The 17,540-nt window shown below is 36.6% G+C and overlaps 1 protein-coding gene across 4 annotated transcripts in view; it reads right to left on the bottom strand.

The window, feature by feature from the left end:
- RABGAP1L (RAB GTPase activating protein 1 like) overlaps positions 1 to 17,540 on the bottom strand; it is a 762,787-nt gene that overhangs the window by 263,852 nt on the left and 481,395 nt on the right. For all 4 annotated transcript variants that reach the window (XM_045983134.1, XM_045983136.1, XM_045983137.1 and 1 more), the window contains exon 15: positions 13,808 to 13,882. In XM_045983134.1, the coding sequence (XP_045839090.1) occupies positions 13,808 to 13,882 (75 nt within the window). The remainder of the gene's footprint in view (positions 1 to 13,807; positions 13,883 to 17,540) is intronic.

The following is a 17,540-nucleotide window of genomic DNA, read 5'->3' as shown; positions in this document are numbered from 1 at the left end:
AGATAACATTCTATGTACATTACAAGACATATTGCTTTTTCCCCCTCAATAATACTCACAAAAGAGGGATTTGTGGGTCAAAGTATAAATGTAATTTTTATTTTGATAGTGAGATGCTGTCTTCCCACAGTCTTCTTGATGTTGTTATTTTCTTTTTACATAAAAAGTTTTTAGGAAAGAATTTTATGAACTTTTATCATTAAGAGTTAAATGATAAAATCTAATATACCCCTTCCAGAGGCATTTTTATCTGAACAGATAATGAAATCCGAAATCCAAGGAACAAATCTCTAAATTGTGGTATCAATGAACTGAAGGAATTTAGACAAGATATGTATCTAATATTCTAGAAAATACATCAGGCAAACAGAAAAAGATTTTATCCTTAACGCAGTATCCTAAGATATAACTATTATGTAAACATTTACTTTTTTAAAAAAAATATTTATTTGAGAGAGAGAGTACACACACCAGTGGTAGAGAGGAGTGGAGGGAGAGGGAGAAGCAGGCTTCTTCGCCCCTGAGCAGGAAGCCCAACACGGAACTCCAACAGGATCCCAGGACCCTGAGATCAGGACCTGAGCTGAAGGCAGATGCTTAACTAACTGAGCCACCCAGGTGCCCCTGTAAACATTTACTATCAATGTCATTTCTCTGAAAGTCTGACCTTGGCTGATTATGGTATTTGACACCTTTGTTAGATTAAATTCTCTGTCTGAATACTTCATTCAAGTAGAGGTCTATTTTACATCCCCCTTCTCTCCTTATTCCCTTTCCATTTCGACTACACCTTTGTTTTCTAATTAGGGGCCAAGTTAGTAAAGTTTGTCAAACTGAGCTACAAATGTAACTAGGTTTAGAAATGTAACTTAGGTTACACTCAGAAATGTAACTACATTTATTTAAATTTCTACACAAATTGGCCACTTCTATTTTCTACTTATAAACCATGAAATACACAAATTAAATAAAACCTCCTAAAGTTAAGTAAGTACACTTTGCTGTTGTCATTTTGATTCTATCAACAATTGCTTATTCCTGTTTTGTTTTGTTTTGTTAAGTTTTTATTTATTTACTTGACAGAGATCACAAGTAGGCAGAGAGGTAAGCAGGGGAGGGTGGGGAAACAGGCTCCCTGCTGAGCAGAAAGCCCTATGTGGGGCTGGATCCCAGGACCCTGGGATCATGACCTGAGCCGAAGGCAGAGGCTTTAACCCCATTGAGCCACCCAGGTGCCCCTCTTCCTGTTTTATCTGTGAGGTGTTTGGGACTTTGGCCCCAGCTGTTCAAGTCAGCAAACATTTTTCAGCTTATACTCATTTATTCAGAATACAAGTACACTATATTCGTTCCCCCTTTAACAATCGTGTCACTGAAGCTTCAAGAGACACTAACTTAAGCATTCGAGGTCTTCTCCTCGTCCTACTGCCAAGGTCTAAGCCTCTCCTTCTTCCTCTCAGAGCTCTACTAAAATGACCACACAAAACTGCTCATGTAAGGTAACTGCAGCCAGCCCTAGATAAACTAATTCAGTTACAGTCTCCGTCTTTCTAAGTTCTAGTTGAATCATTTATCATTTGGTAGCCTACAAAGGGGATAAACCTTTAGTGCTTTGCATGAGTAAAACCACTGGCAACTACCAATTGATTCTCTTTTATGGCTTCATGTTTATATTCCACATATAACTGATAACATACGGTATTTGTCTTTCTCTGTCTGACTTATTTCACTTAGCATAAGGCCCCTAAGGTTCATTATGTTGTCACAAATAATAGGATTTCCATTTTTATGACTGAATAATATTCCAGTAAGTGTAGATACATTATCTGTACCCATTCACTTATTGATGGACATTTAGGTTGTCTTGTCTATTGTAAATAACGTTGCTGTGAACGTGGGGGTGCTAATATTGTCTCAAGATGGTAATTTCATTCTCTTTGGCTATATACTCAGAAGTAGAATTGCTGGATCACATGGTAGTCTATTTTTAATTTTTTGAAGAACTTCCATACTGTTTTCCATAGTAATCGCACCAATTTACATTCCCACCAACAGTGCACAACGGCTTCCTCTTCACCACATCCTTGCCAATGCCTGTTACCTCTTGGCTTTTTCATAATATCTACTCCAACTGGTGTGAGGCAATACCTCACTGTGCTTTTGATTTGCATGATGATGGGTGATGTTGAGCAACTTTTCATATACCTGTTAGATTCTGAATATCTTCTTTGGAAAAATATCTACTTGGGTCACTTGTCCACTTTCTTATTGGATGATTTTTTTTTTCTCTTCAGTTATAGGAGTTCTTTATATGTTTTGGATATTAACCCTTATCAGATACGTGGTTTGCAAATATATTTTCCCGTTGTGTAGGCTGCCCTTTCATTTTGTTGATGCTTTTTTGGCTGTGCGGACGTTTTTTAGTTCATGTAGTCCCACTACTTTTGTAGCTTTTGATGTCATAATTTTTGCTTTTGTAGCTTTTGATGTCATAATTAAAAAATCATTACCAAGACCAATGTCAAAAAGCTTTTTTATCCATGTTTACTTCTGGGAGGTTTATGGTTTCAGGTCTTATGTTTAAATATTTAATCTATTTTAATTTTTATAAGAGATATAAGATAGGGGTGCAGTTTTATTCTTTTGCATATGGCTGTCCAGTTTTCCTCACACCATTTATTAAAGAAACTATCATTTCCCCATTAAATATTCTTAGCTTCCTTGTCAAATATTATTTAATGATATATGCATAGGTTTATTTCTGGGCTCTTAATTCTGTTCCATTGGTCTACATATCAACTTTTATGGCAGTATCATACTGTTTTGATTACCAGAGTTTTGCAATAGAGCTTGCAATCAGAAAGTGTGATGCCTCCAGCTTTGTTCTTCTTTCTCAGGATTGTTTTGGCTATTCAGGGTCTTCTGTGTTTTCACACAAATTTTAGATTTTTTTTTCTGATTCTGAAAAACTGTCATTGGGATTGCACTGAATCTGTAGATGATTTCAGTTAGTATGAACATTCTGACATTTACCAATTTTTTTGATCCATGAGCATGAGATATTTTTCTATTTGTGTCTCCTTCAATTTCTTTCTTTCTTTCTTTTTTAAAGATTTTATTTATTTATTTGACACAGAGAAAGAGAGAGAGGGCACATACACAAGCAGAAGGAGCAGGAGAGAGACAAGCAGGTTTCCACTGAGTGGGGAGCCCAATGTGGGGCTTGATCACAGGACCCTGGGATCATGACCTGAGCCAAAGGCAGACGCTCGACAAACTGAGTCATCACCCAGGTGTCCCTTCAATTTCTTTCATCATTGTTTTATAGTTCTCAGTGTAAAGTTATTTTACCTCCTTAATTAAATTTATTCCTAAATATTTAATTTTTTATGCTATTTAAATGGGATTGTTTTCTTTCTTTTCCAGATAGTTCACTGTTGATTCCATATTCGGCAACTTTACTGAATTTTCTAATTAGTTCTAACAGTTTTTTTGGTGGAGTCTTTAGGGTTTTCTATATATAAGATGATGTCATCTGCAAAAAGAGACACTTCCATTTTTTTCCCTTTCTGATTTGGATATCTGTGATTTCTTTTTCTGGCTGATTGCTCTGGCTAAGATTTCTAGTACTATGTTTAGTGGGAGTGGTGAGAGTGGGCAACCTTGTATTGTTCCTGGTCTTAGAGAAAAAGCTTTCTTTTTCTTTTTTTCAGTGGAGATGTATTTGACACATATTGGTTTCAGGTATACAACATAATAGTTCAATATCTGTACGTGAAATGATCACAAGTCTAGTTTAACATCAATCACCATATATAGCTCATTTTTTTTTGGCAATGAGAACTTTTAAGATTTACTCTATTAGCACTTCTCAAATATGCAATACAGTATTATTAACTATGCTGTACATTACATCCTTATGACTTATTTATTTAATTGGAAGTTCGTACCTTTTGATACCCCTTCACCCATTTCATCTACCCCTAACCCCCCACCTTTGGCAACCATCAATTATGTCTATGAACTTTTTAAAAAAAATTCTACATATAAGTGAGATCATATAATATTTGTCTTTCTCTGTTTAACTTATTTTACTTAGCATAATCCCCTCAAGGTCCATTCTTGTTGTTGCAAATGCCAAGATTCCATTCATATATATATATATGACACATTTTCCCTATCCATTTAACCATCAATGGCCACTTAGATTGCTTCCATATCTTGGCTATTGTAAATAATGCTATTTACATTACATAGACAATACGGGTGCATGTATCTTTTTGCTTTAGTGTTCTTATTTCCTTTGGATAAATACCCAGAAGTTGAATTGTTTGATCATATGGTAGTTCTACTTTTAATTTTTTGAAGATCCACCATACTGTCTTCTACAGTGGCTGCAACAATCTACATTCCCACCAATAGTGCACAAAGGTTCCCTTTTCTCTACATGTTTGCCAGTACTGTTTATTTCTTGCCTTTTCATAATAGCCATTGTAACATATATGAGGTGATATTTCATTGTGGCTTTGACTTGCATTTCTCTGGTAATTAGTGACGTTGAACATCTTTTATTATACCTCTTGGTTATCTGTATGTCTAGAGGGAAAACTATCAACCTTTCACCACTGAGTATGATGTTAGCTGCTGGCCTGTCATATATGGCCTTAATTATGGTGAAATGCACTCTGTACACAATTTGTTGAGAATTTTTATCATGAATGGATGTTGAATTTTGTCAAATGCTTTTTCTGCATCTACTGAGATGATTTTTATCTTTCATCCTACTAATGTGATGTATCACATTTATGATTTGTGTATGAACCATCTTTCATTCCAGGGATGAATTCCACTTGCTTGTGGTGTATGATCCTGTGTGTGTGTGTGTGTGTGTGTGTGTATGATCCTTTTAATGTGATGGTCAATTCTGTTTGCTCTTCTTTTCCAGTTTTTATTATCTTCTTCCTTTTACTAACTTTGGGCTTAGTTTGTTCTTCTTATTCAAGTCCCTTGGGGTATAAAGTTAGGTTATTTGAAATATGACTTTTCTTTTTTTTAATATTTTATTTATTTGACAGAGAGAAATCACAACTAGGCAGAGAGGCAGGCAAAGAGAGAGGAGGAAGCAGGCTCCCTGCAGAGTAGAGAGCCCGACGCGGGGCTCGATCCCAGCACCCTGGGATCATGACCTGAGCCAAAGGCAGAGGCTTTAATCCACTGAGCCACCCAGGCACCCCGAAATATGACTTTTCTTGATGCATGCATTTATCATAATAAAGTTCCTTCTAGAACTGCTTTTGCTGCATTAGGTGTGTTTCCATTTTTCTCAAGATATTTTTTAGCTTTCCTTATGATTTCTTCTTTATTTTTTTTTCCCTTTTTATTAATTTTTTCAGCGTAACAGTATTCATTCTTTTTGCACAACACCCAGTGCTCCATGCAAAACGTGCCCTCCCCATCACCCACCACCTGTTCCCCCAACCTCCCACCCCTGACCCTTCAAAACCCTCAGGTTGTTTTTCAGAGTCCATAGTCTCTTATGGTTCGCCTCCCCTCCCCAATGTCCATAGCCCGCTCCCCCTCTCCCAATCCCACCTCCCCCCAGCAACCCCCAGTTTGTTTTGTGAGATTAAGAGTCATTTATGGTTTGTCTCCCTCCCAATCCCATCTTGTTTCATTTATTCTTCTCCTATCCCCCTACCCCCCCATGTTGCTTCTCCATGGAATGGAATACTATGCAGCCATCAAAAGAAATGAAATCTTGCCATTTGCGACGACGTGGATGGAACTAGAGCGTATCATGCTTAGTGAAATAAGTCAATCGGAGAAAGACAACTATCATATGATCTCCCTGATATGAGGACATGATTTCTTCTTTAAATCATTGTATGTTCAGGTACATTGTATGTATCACATGCATATTCATGAATTTTCCATCTCTTCTCCTCTTACTGGTTTCTAGTTTTATGGTTACAAAGGCTACTTCACACAACTTCTACATTTGTTAATTTCTTGGGATTTTTTCTATGGCCTTACATATGATCTATCCTAAAAAATGTCCCATGTGAACTTCAGAAGAATGTGTATTCTGCTGGTTTTGGATGGAATGTTTTGTATATGTCTATCCAGTATATTTGGTTTAGAGTGCTGTTCAAATTTCCTTATTGGTTTTCTGCCAGATGATTCACTGCTGACAGTGAGGTATTAAAGTCCCAAATATATTGTTGTTGTTCATTTCTCCTTTTAGTTTTGTTTGTATCTGCTTTATACATTTAGGTGCTCCAATGTGGGCAAATACATATTTATAATAGCTAATATCTTCTTGATGACATTTTTACCATTCAATGATGACTTTGTGTCTTTTGACCTTTTTTTAGCTTAAAATCTAGTTTGTCTAATATAAATATATCCACTTCTTTGAGTTATTATTTGTTTGAAATAACTTTTTTTATCCTTTCACTCTCAGTTTATGAGTGTCCTTATGACTAAAGTGAGTCTCTCTATAGGCAGCATATAGTTGGGTCTTTTTATTTTTTCCCCTTCAGTAAGCTGGACAATTGATTTTGATTGGACAATTAATCCATTTATGTTTAAAGTAATTATTAATAGGTAATAATTCATTATTGACATTTTGTTGTGTTCTGGCTTTTTTGTGGGTACTTTGTTTTTTGCTTTCTTTCTTGCTGTCTTCCTTTGACTTAATGACTTTCTGTGGCAGAGCACTTTCTCTTCTCTTTATCTTTGGTGAATCTACTGTCAGTTTTTGCTTTGTGTTTACCATGAAACTTACTTAAAATATCTTATAGTTACAACATCCTATTTTAGGTTTATGAAAACTTAACTTTGATAATATACAGAAACTTGATACTTTTACTTCTCCCTGCCTCACACTTTAGGTTACTGATGTTACAGTACACATCTTTTTTATATTGGGTAGAAAAAATTATTGTAGTTATGGTTATTTTTAATATATTTGCTCTTTAACTTTATGTAAGAGTTATAAGTGAATTAGTTACTACCATTATATATCACAGAATCTGACTTTGACTACATAATTACCATTACCAGTGAATTTTACACATTTATATGTTTTTACAATGTTAATGAGCATCCTTTTAATTCTGCTTGATGACCTTTTAGCATTTATTGTAAGGGAGGTCTAGTGATGATGAACACCCTCAGCTTTTGTTTGCTTGGGAAAGTGTTTATTTCTCTTTCATTTTTTTTTTTTAAGATTTTATTTATTTATTTGACAGATAGAGATCACAAGTAGGGAGAGAGGCAGGCAGAGAGAGAGAGAGAGGAGGAAGCAGGCTCCCTGCCAAGCAGAGAGCCCGATGCGGGGCTCGATCCCAGGACCCTGGGATCATGACCTGAGCGAAAGGCAGAGGCTTTAACCCACTGAGCCACCCAGGCGCCCCCTCTCTTTCATTTTTGAAGGTTATCTTTGCTAGGTATAATATTCTTTATCTTTCAATACATTCTTTGAATATGTCATCCCACTCTTTCCTAGCCTACAGTGTTTGGTTAAGAAACTGAATAGTCATATGGAGAGTTCCCTTGTATGTGATAAGTCTTCTTTCTTCAAAAATTCTCTTTGATTTTTGATGGCTTAATTATAATGTGTCTTGGTGTAACTCTGTTCAGATTCTAACCATCTAAACTGTAATATGTATATATTTTCTCATGTGATGGTGTCCCATAAGTCCTGTAGGGTTTCTTCACTTTTTTTCATTTTCTTTTTGCTCCTCTGACTTAATAGTTTCAAATGACCCATCTTCTAGTTCACTGATTCCTTTTTACGTTTGGTTGAGTCTTTTGTAGCTTTCTATTAAAGTCTTCAGTTCAGTCATTGTATTCTTGATTCTAGCATCTGCTTTTTGATGGTTTCTTTGTTGATTTCATGTTGTTTTCCTAATTTTACTTAGTGATCTGTGTGTTCTTGTAGATTACAGAACTTCTTTAAAGGAATTATTCTGAATTCTGAATTCTTTGTCAGGCAGTTCACAGATTTCTGTCTCCTTACAGTTAGTAGGAGCATAGCCTGAGCTCTGTGGCTGGGCAAGACTTCAGGCTGGGCACTCTGGTTTGGTGGTACTACACATTTATTAAGCCTGGATTTAATTCCATGATTGTATTTTTTTGTGCCAGATACAAAATAAGACCCTTTAGATTCATAATATAATATATTCAATATTCACAAAAATCCTAGAAAAATAATAATATTATCTTCATTTAATAAATGAAGAAACTGAAGCTCAAAGAGTTTAGGAAACTTGTTGAAGGTCATAGAACTTGAAAGGTATTAAACCGCCATTCAAATTCATAGTTGTGTTTTAATTATCTGTGAAGGAGTTCAGCTTTGAAAGGGCAGAGAAACCTAAGATAGTAATTAGTGAGAAGATCAAGAAAGTTTTTGTTTTGTTTCTGTTTTTGTTTTTTAAGAAAGTGAGGGACAGTGTGTGTGCTTGCATGCGCATGGGAAGGGGAGGGGCAGAGGGAGAGAGAGAATCTTAAGCAGGTTCCATACCCAGCATGGAGCCTGACAACGGGCTTGACCTCACAATACTAAGATCATGACCTGAGCTGAAATCAAGAGTGGGACACTTAACCAACTAAGCCACTTAGGTGCCCCCCAAGAGAATATTTTTTAAAGGTAAACTATCTTGAGTGTATTTACTCATAGGGCAATATTGAGAAATGACTCAAAAGCCCTCATACAAGAATTAACTTAAAACAGGAAAATTTCTTGCATTTTAAGGAAAATGATTTGGGAGTATAGAGGGACTTATTCAAAATACACTAAAACTCTTACAGTAAAGATATCACTAGTGGATGATGTGATGTATCTGTCTAGCATCCTATCTTACTCTGACCTAGATTCAAATACCTATTCCCTGTAGGCAGAAGGTGATCCAGTTCAGTATCAGCAACAAGATGGACTCAAGACCTGGGCCAAGCCAATCACAAGACGAACTCAAGACCTGGGACAGGCCAATCAGAATATCATACTGTCCTGGCCTCAGTAACTGACATAAACATAAACATAAATGTAAACATATAAAGACACTAAGAAGTCAAGATCTTGTTGTACCTTGGATTCTGTGGAAATCTTTTAGGAAAACTAAGAAGTAGCCCTGCTTCTCATTTCCTAAGTCCATTCGTGAAATCCTGCCTTAAACCTAACCTTTTTGGGGGATTGCAGTAAAGGATTTGTAATTTTTAAACTTTATTTCCTTTTTAAATGCAACCCACAAAAATGCATAGAAGTTAAATGTATACTTTAATAAGTTACTTGATCATGAAGTAAAGCCAAATAATTATAAAGACAAGTGCAGCTACCACCCAAGTTGACAAACAGAATACTTGGGGCACCTGGATGGCTCAGTGGGTTAAGCATCTGCCTTCGGCTCGGATCATGATCTCAGGGTCCTGGGATCGAGCCCCACATCGGGCTCTCAGCTCTGCCGTCTGCTCTGCCTACTTGTGATCCCTCTCTCTCTGTCAAATAAATAAATAAAATCTTAAAAAAAAAAAAAGAAAAGAAACATAATACTTTCAGTACTCTTAAAGATCCTGGTATGTCCCATCCCAATCAGTCAAGAAATCACTATCCTGACTACCAGTAACCGCTTCATTGGTGTTATTTATACTTCCATCTAGGTAGCATCCTAAAAATAGAATTTAGTTTTGTCTGCTATTGAACTTTATATGAAATGGAATCATATACCAAATGATACCAAGTATACTTTGTTTCCTAACTAAACGATTATGTTTGTATGATCCATTCACATTAACTTACATTGGGTAAAACATTCGTTTCATTGATATAGTGTTCTAGTATTAAATATATCACAATTTTTCCACTTTAATGTCTAATTACAATTATAGTATTAAACATTCTAATAGTGGACATTTGAGTTGTTTGTTACAAACACTGATCCTGGGATAATTCTAATACACAATTTTGGTATACATGTGTAAAGATTTGACTAAGATGCATATCTAGGAGTGGAATTGCTAGGTATGCATATCTTTGTCAGATAAAGCCTTTGGTTTCCAAAGGAACTGTGCCTAGTCATAGTGTTTTTAGAAAATTCAATAATTTTAAACATTCTGTATTATCCCAAAATAATCCTTTCTGCAGCTGAAAAGCTCCCATACATGCCCATAGGAGTTAGTATACATTCAGTAATTTAACCTTAAAAAAGAACATGATTTTCTGAAGGAAGAAAAGTATATGTTATGTAAAAATATTTAAAACTACTTGACAGCATGTTAGCAAAATATATTGGGTTAAAAATTATTTAAAATATTTTATATGATTTTTAGAATAAATGAAATATATAAAAGGACATTATTATATTTTCAAATAAGCAATAATTAATACTACAATGATGATATCACTTATCTGTGCTATAACATTCTAGACCAACTATAAAGGATAAATTTCTTGTAATTCTATCAATAGTTATAATAGCATCTACTGTGATAAACAATTCTTCTACTGCTTAAAATACATGTTACAAAGCTATCATCAGGGGCGCCTGGGTGGCTCAGTGGGTTAAAGCCTCTGCCTTCGGCTCAGGTCATGATCCCAGGGTGCTGGGATGGAGCCCCGCATCGGGCTCTCTGCTCCGCAGGGAGCCTGCTTCCTCCTCCTCTCTCTCTGCCTGCTTCTCTGCCTAGTTGTGATTTCTCTCTGTCAAATAAATAAAATATTAAAAAAAAAAACTATTATCAAAGCATCAGGAAACTTCCAAGCACCAAGAGAAGCTAATTATTACTTATAACTACTTAGACAATGGAAAACCTTAAAAATTCTAAACTTTTGTTTTTTGAATACTTTCACTTTTGATCTTCTTTTCCTCTTAGGCAGTGAATGTGAAATATAAATGACCATGAGGGAGGAAAAGACAGCATCCCCAAAAGAATCAGGTTCTGACAATGATTAATATGGAGCTGCTAAAGGATGTCTGGCAGCAGAAAGAAGCAAGAAGCAACTGCTTATGTAACTGATAAAAAATTAGTCAGTAACACCCTAATAATGTATCTCCCTAGAACTTGAGATAGTGTATTTCATGAATTATTTAAGCTAGACTGTATTCTTCTACCTGTTTAAACCACAGAGGCAAAAATAGGAAAAAGACAAAAATTACAGTTAATTTCTCTCATTTGAGTTAGTTAATGGATGGGTTGGTCAGTTAATGGAATATGCTAATTAAAAGAATTATTGTATATACTCTCAATTAAAAATTACAATAATGTTTTTCATTAACACTATGATGAATATTAGTGAAACTTTCCTGAAAGGTTCTGAAGGTATTTCTATATTTCCAGTTATTTTTATAAGCCATGGCAACAACTGCATAATTCTATTATTGTAGAAAGTGTGCAAAACTGGACTATATTTCTATCCATCTTGTGACATAGTTTGAAAGTAGGTTTAAAGTGCTAACTTGGAAGGTGACCCTTATCATATGAGGGTAGATAATGTAGAAAAACAATTCCAGGTATTTGAGTTTTCTAGTTATCTGGATCACTGACTCTTTTGTTGTGGGGAGATATTTCCCAATAAATATGAACTCATACTTAACTAACTCTCTGTTAAATCCGAGGACAGATATCCCAGGGAGATGTTCTTCTCACTGACGTTTAACCAATCTATTGTAATGTGTTTAACAGGGTTTCAGGTCTAAAATGTTAAATAAACTGATATATGCAAAGATTACTTTGTAGAAGACGAAATTTCACCACCCATGGCTTTAACTTTGATTCTAATCAGAGTGACCAGAGGAAAGGTGATTCCGAACCTTGGTGAACACACGCATGTCAGTGCGTGCAGTCTCCAGGCCCCTGTGTAAGAGAGCTGACTACGTCAGACACTCGGTGGCTTTAGTAGCAGAACAAGGGCTCTGGGAATTTGTGACCATAAAGTGCTTGATTAATGCAGGGAATACCAAGAAGATGGGCCACAGAGTTGTCAAAGAAAGAAGGGTAAGAGGAAAAGATCAAGTAGACCATAAGCAGATGATAATGCAAAGGAGGAAGAACTTAAAGTTAAATAAAGTGATTTATCACAACAGAACCACTGTATATCATTATTATCATCAGAATCAAGTTCAGAATTAGCACTGTGAATCTACTCTAATCACTCATTTCCAGAATGCAAACCTAAAAGAAATGCTTTTGCTTTAAACTTGCCAGACCTCTTTGCTGAGTTTGACAGCAGACACGGCTTCCACCCGACTGAAAATCAGAAATTTGCCTAGAATTCCTATTCTTCATCAGCCCTTAAATATCTGGAGTTCCTGGGCTCTGGAAGTCTATTTTTCTTAGATGATCCGACCTACTCTTGTGATTTCAGGTGTGATTTCTTCCTCCTCATCAGTCTCCAGTGTCTACCTTGTTGGTGGACAGCTTCATTCAGATGTCCTCCAAAATATCCCAAACTCAAAGAATTCAAAACAAAATTCATCATCAACTCCTAATCATTTTTCTCCATTCAATCTCAATGGATGTATTTTCTATCTCAGCTAAGAATACCATCAGTCAAAGAAAAGAAAAAATACTGCAAGTCATCCAGTCATCAAAGCTAGGAAATGAGACATGTTACTTTTGACTCTTCCTTTGTCAGTCCTTCCATAAAACTTACCAGTTTTGTATCCTGCATGTTTCTTAATTAAGCTTCTTTCTCTCTGGGTCTCAACATCTCTCATTTATATTGCTATTTCCTAACTGGTCTCTCTGCTGCTGCTTGTCCCCTTTAATCTCACCCTCCACAAGGGTAAAAGAAGAATTTATCTGAAATAAATATCTAACTATCCTTCCCTTGCTTCAAACTGATTAATGGCTCCTCACTACCTTTAGAATAAAGCCCACGTTTCTTGACATGATTACAGAGTCTTTATGGTTTGGTCCCTGTCCATCTGACCATTTTTATCTCAGACCTGTCTTTGTATGTATTTCCTATAGTAGCTAAAAAGAAACTAATTTCATACTGTTCCCTTTATATATTGTGACTTTTTGTGTTTCCATATATTTGCTCACATTGTTCCTCTTCTTTAGCTAGCTCTGCTCCCTCCCTTTCCCAACCTCAATTATTTCTGTCTGGGCAAGGATACCATCTCCTCCAGAAAGTCTTTCCTGAAAGTCCTGGCAGAGCTGGGTTGGGTAATTCTCCTCTCTGTACTCTTACTCTGTGTATTGCTTTTACTTAGCACACTGTAAGTTCTTCTTTAGTGAAAATCAGAAAAATCAATAAAGACATGTAAAAAGAATAAAAATAAGTATGTGCCTACAGTCCTTGTGCTCTATCCTGAACCAGAGAGCCTTTGGGAACACAAATGATAAATTATTCATATTTGTAATCCCACTTCCTAGCCAAGCACTGACAGACTGATGATCAATAAATGTTCTGCTAAATGAAGGTGACTGAGATGCAAAAGAGTATACAAAAATAAATTGTAGAAAAGATAAGACTTCCTTGCCATATTCCTTCATAATGGCTCTCGTCCAGCTTATATCTGAGCAGTTACATTGACTTCTTTCATTCTAGAGGGTTCTCATTAAAAATAACTCCAAATAACCAATGTATCCCCTTCTTGTTAGCATTATTAATTCAACTGAGAAACTGTCCTGTACCTGACATCAGATCTTTTACTTTATCACCAAAGGTACATTTTTAAAAAGAGGTGCCATGTGTAATCTCCATCAGATAAATGGAAAATAGGACAGAAGAACAAAACCAAGTAGAAAATAAAATAAACTTGGCAGCACTATGCCATTTATCACGTGGAAAATTACTCACATGCAGGAGCAATACAGCAGCCAGAAAAGACTGTCCTTGACAGTACCCGATGTCTTCATCATAGACAGAGTAGGCCTAGAGAAAAGATGAAGAGAAAAAAGTACTATACACATTTACAGATTTTAACATAAGTTAACATTGACCCTGGGCTGTCCACCACATTTTCACTGGTACTTCAACTTGAACGTGTGAGTCATTAGCACAGTGGGATCCCCCAAAGATGTTGTACAGTTCCTAAAGCAATTCTAGATGTCCCATTATCCCCAGGTTCATCTTTAGAATCTGGAAAAAAGAGATGCTCACAGCACCTAATTTTAAAAGCTCCATTATGGTTTGTAGTCGGGCAAATGACACCATGGAGGCTGAACCAAAGGGTAGAAGAGGGCAAGAAGGTTCTAGAGTTGATGTGGGAGTTTTGATGCAAAGACAAACATCCCAGTTGTGCTGTTTGAGTCCTGGACATGTATCCCATTACATGGGTTCCATCTATGTGTTGTGCTTCATCTCAGTGAGGGGTTTTCCATTTAATGTGCTTAATAAAATGCATTGTGATTTTGTGAGTATAAAAGCTGTCTCTGGGCAGGGCGGGGATTCGTGGGGGGAAGGGAGGGAAAAATGAAACAAGATGGGACCGGGGAGGGAGACAAACCATAAGAGATGCTTAGTCTCAGGAAACAAACTGAGGGCTGCTGGCGGGGGGCGGGGGAAGGATGGGGTGGCTGGGTGATGGACACTGGGGAGGGTGTGTGGTATGGTGAGTGCTATGAATTGTGTAAGACTGAGGATTCACAGACCTGTACCCCTGAAACAAATGGTACATTATATGTTAATTTAAAAAAAAAAAAAAAGCTGTCTCTGTCCGGGCAGTGGTTAGCAAAGATTACTAGGAAGAGTTACCATGGGGAGGAGGCCAAGTGTGGTAGCTGCCATATGCCAAGGTAGTCAGAGTATGGGTACTGGAAATGCATTCATATAATATAAACTTTTCTGTGTATGGCTTCTTTTACTCAGTATAATGTTTTGGAGATTGCTCCACGTTGTTGCCTGCTATCAGCAGGTCATTCCTTTCCACGGAGAAGGAGTATTTCACTGTGTAAACATTCCACAACTTATCTTTCTCTTGTTGGACATTTGGATTTTTTCATGCTTGCTTAGTATGACTATAGCTGCCATGTATACACAAGGGTCTTTTTATGGATATAGGTTTTCATTCTCTTTAAGTAATGACCCAGGAGTGGTTCATGTTTAACTTTCTAACGAAGTATCTTCCAAAGAGGTTGTAAGTCAAGAATCACACACGCACCAGCAAGCTGTGAGTACTCACTGCTTCACATCCTTGTCAATATCCCAGCCTGCCAGTCTTTTTCCTTTTCTTAATCCCTGTGGTTTTGATTTGCATTTCGCTGAATGCTAACAATGTAGAGCGTATTATCATGTGCTTTTAGGCAACTGATACATATTCTCTTGTGACTGTCTGTTCAAGATCTTGCCCATTTGTTTAATTAGGTTGTTTGTCTTATTACTGTTGATTCATGGGAGTTCTTGATACATTCTGTTCATGAGTCCACTGTCAGACATATGTGTTGTCAGTATTTTCTCCCTATCTGTGCCCTGCCTTTTCACCTTCTTAATGGTGTCTTTTGAAGTACTATTGTTCTCTTTTAATCTTCTTCTGCTAATGATGATATTATCACACTCTCTCCTAATGAGAGAAAAATTAGATCATGCAAACATTACCTAATAAATCCGAAAGAAGCTTTTTCTTCATTATCATCAATTTCCAGAGCTCTGTCTAATTTTAAAAATTGAAAGATGCATTAGCATCCTTTTACTTATTTAATTTTCTTTGATTTATACAGTTACGGTTCTGATTGCTTGATTTGTACTTTTATCCAGACTCAACACGGGTGTGTGTATTAGGGGTTGGAAGAAGAGTTAGAGGGAGGATGGAAAAGGAACAAAAAAGGAAGAGAGAGGCGGAACATCCTAATACTATCCCAATCTGAAGCATTTGTGATAGTGCTCTGTCACTGCCTTTTTCATGAACAAGGAACTCGGGGATTTGCTGATGAGAGAACATGTTACATGAATGATGAATATATTTTCAAGGCTTTGCTTTCCCCATGAAAGATGTCAGCTAAAGATTCCTTAAAACTATGATCTCCAAAAACCAGTGATGCTTCATCAACCCTGACATCATTTAACAAATGTCTGATCTATTTACAGAAGTATATTTAACATTTATTGAGAAGTGTGCTGTTTATAGGCTCAGCATATAAGTTCAACAGAAAATGCAGGTCCATGACATAATAACCAGAGAAGGTATGAATTAAGTGACTCCAGAGACTACTTTCTAATTAGAGAGCTAAGGACGAAAGTACAAATCAGTAATGCAATGATCTTACTTTCTATTTGTTTTATGGCTTTAAGCTAGGTTAGAAGCAAAAATGACTTTTCCGAGGCCACCTACTAAATTGATTTTACAATTCACAGACACAAAAAACAGTGTTCTAAGGGCACCTGGGTAGCTCAGTCAGTTAAAGTGTCTGACTTCTCCTCAGGTCGTGATTGGGGTCCTGGGATCCAGCCCTGCATCAGACTCCCTGCTCAATGGGGAAACTGCTTCCCTCTCTCCCTTTCTCTCTGCCCCTCCCCCTACTCATGCTTGCTCGCTCTCGCTCTCTCTCTCTCTCAAATAAATCTTTATTTAAAAATAAAGTAAAATAAATCAAAAACAGTGTTCTAGCAAGTTCTTTCCCTTGGAGTTCTTCCAAGCACTGTTTAGCGTTAGTCTAAGCATGAACTGAATCCTTTCCCTCTATTCGAAACTTGCCCCTCTTTGCACCAAACCTCTCCCCAATTCCTTACTTTAATTGCATCTCTGGCCAGATGCCTGCTCAGTCTGACTTTTAAAAAACATCTGGGTACCACTTCTGTGGTGGAGGAGTAGCTTCTACTGGGCCAATCTCCCCTCTGGCAACAAATTTAAATTGTATCTCCAAATACATACAGCAGTTAACCTGAAGACATTGATGAGCTAAACGAAAGCAATCAGAACCTGGAGGGGAGAACAGACTCAGAAGAGGGGACTGACAGTGGTGAAATTCCCATTTGATACGGCTTTGGTGAAGATCAGGCACCAGTGATACCACACTAGATGGCTAAAACTTGGACATGAAATTGCAGTCTTATTGGCTTGAAGAACCAGAGAACAGGAGAACAGCTAGAAAGGAGAGTGGATACTCTGGAAAAAGGAGTACTTACTGTAAAATTACAATACTCAAGACAGTATAAAACTGATACAAGGAGAGACAAAAAAAATTAGTAAACAGTAAAAAGTCTAGAACTATAAGCACACTTACAAAGTCATCTGATTTCAACAAAGTTACCAAGATAATACAATGAAGAAAATAAAATGGATTATATATGTAAACATGTAAGTATATGAAAATTGTTTCAATGAATGTACTCAAAAAGTTGGATATCCATTTTGGGAAAATAAATGAATCTTGATACCTATCTCACTTCATACACAAGAATTAATTTCAGACTTATCATGGTTCTAAACATAAAACTCAAACTATGAGGCTACTCAATGAAAACAGAATATCTTTGTAACTTAGCGAAGGCAAAGGTTTCTTAGGACATAGAAGCACTAACTACAAAAGAATGAACTGATACAACATACATTATCAAATTTTAAAAACCTCCAGTAAGGCAAAGACAATGTTAA

This window comes from Meles meles, chromosome 17, assembly GCF_922984935.1.
Source record: "Meles meles chromosome 17, mMelMel3.1 paternal haplotype, whole genome shotgun sequence".
NCBI classification, from domain to species: Eukaryota; Metazoa; Chordata; class Mammalia; order Carnivora; family Mustelidae; genus Meles; species Meles meles.
This window is presented reverse-complemented; position numbering and strand designations above follow the sequence as displayed.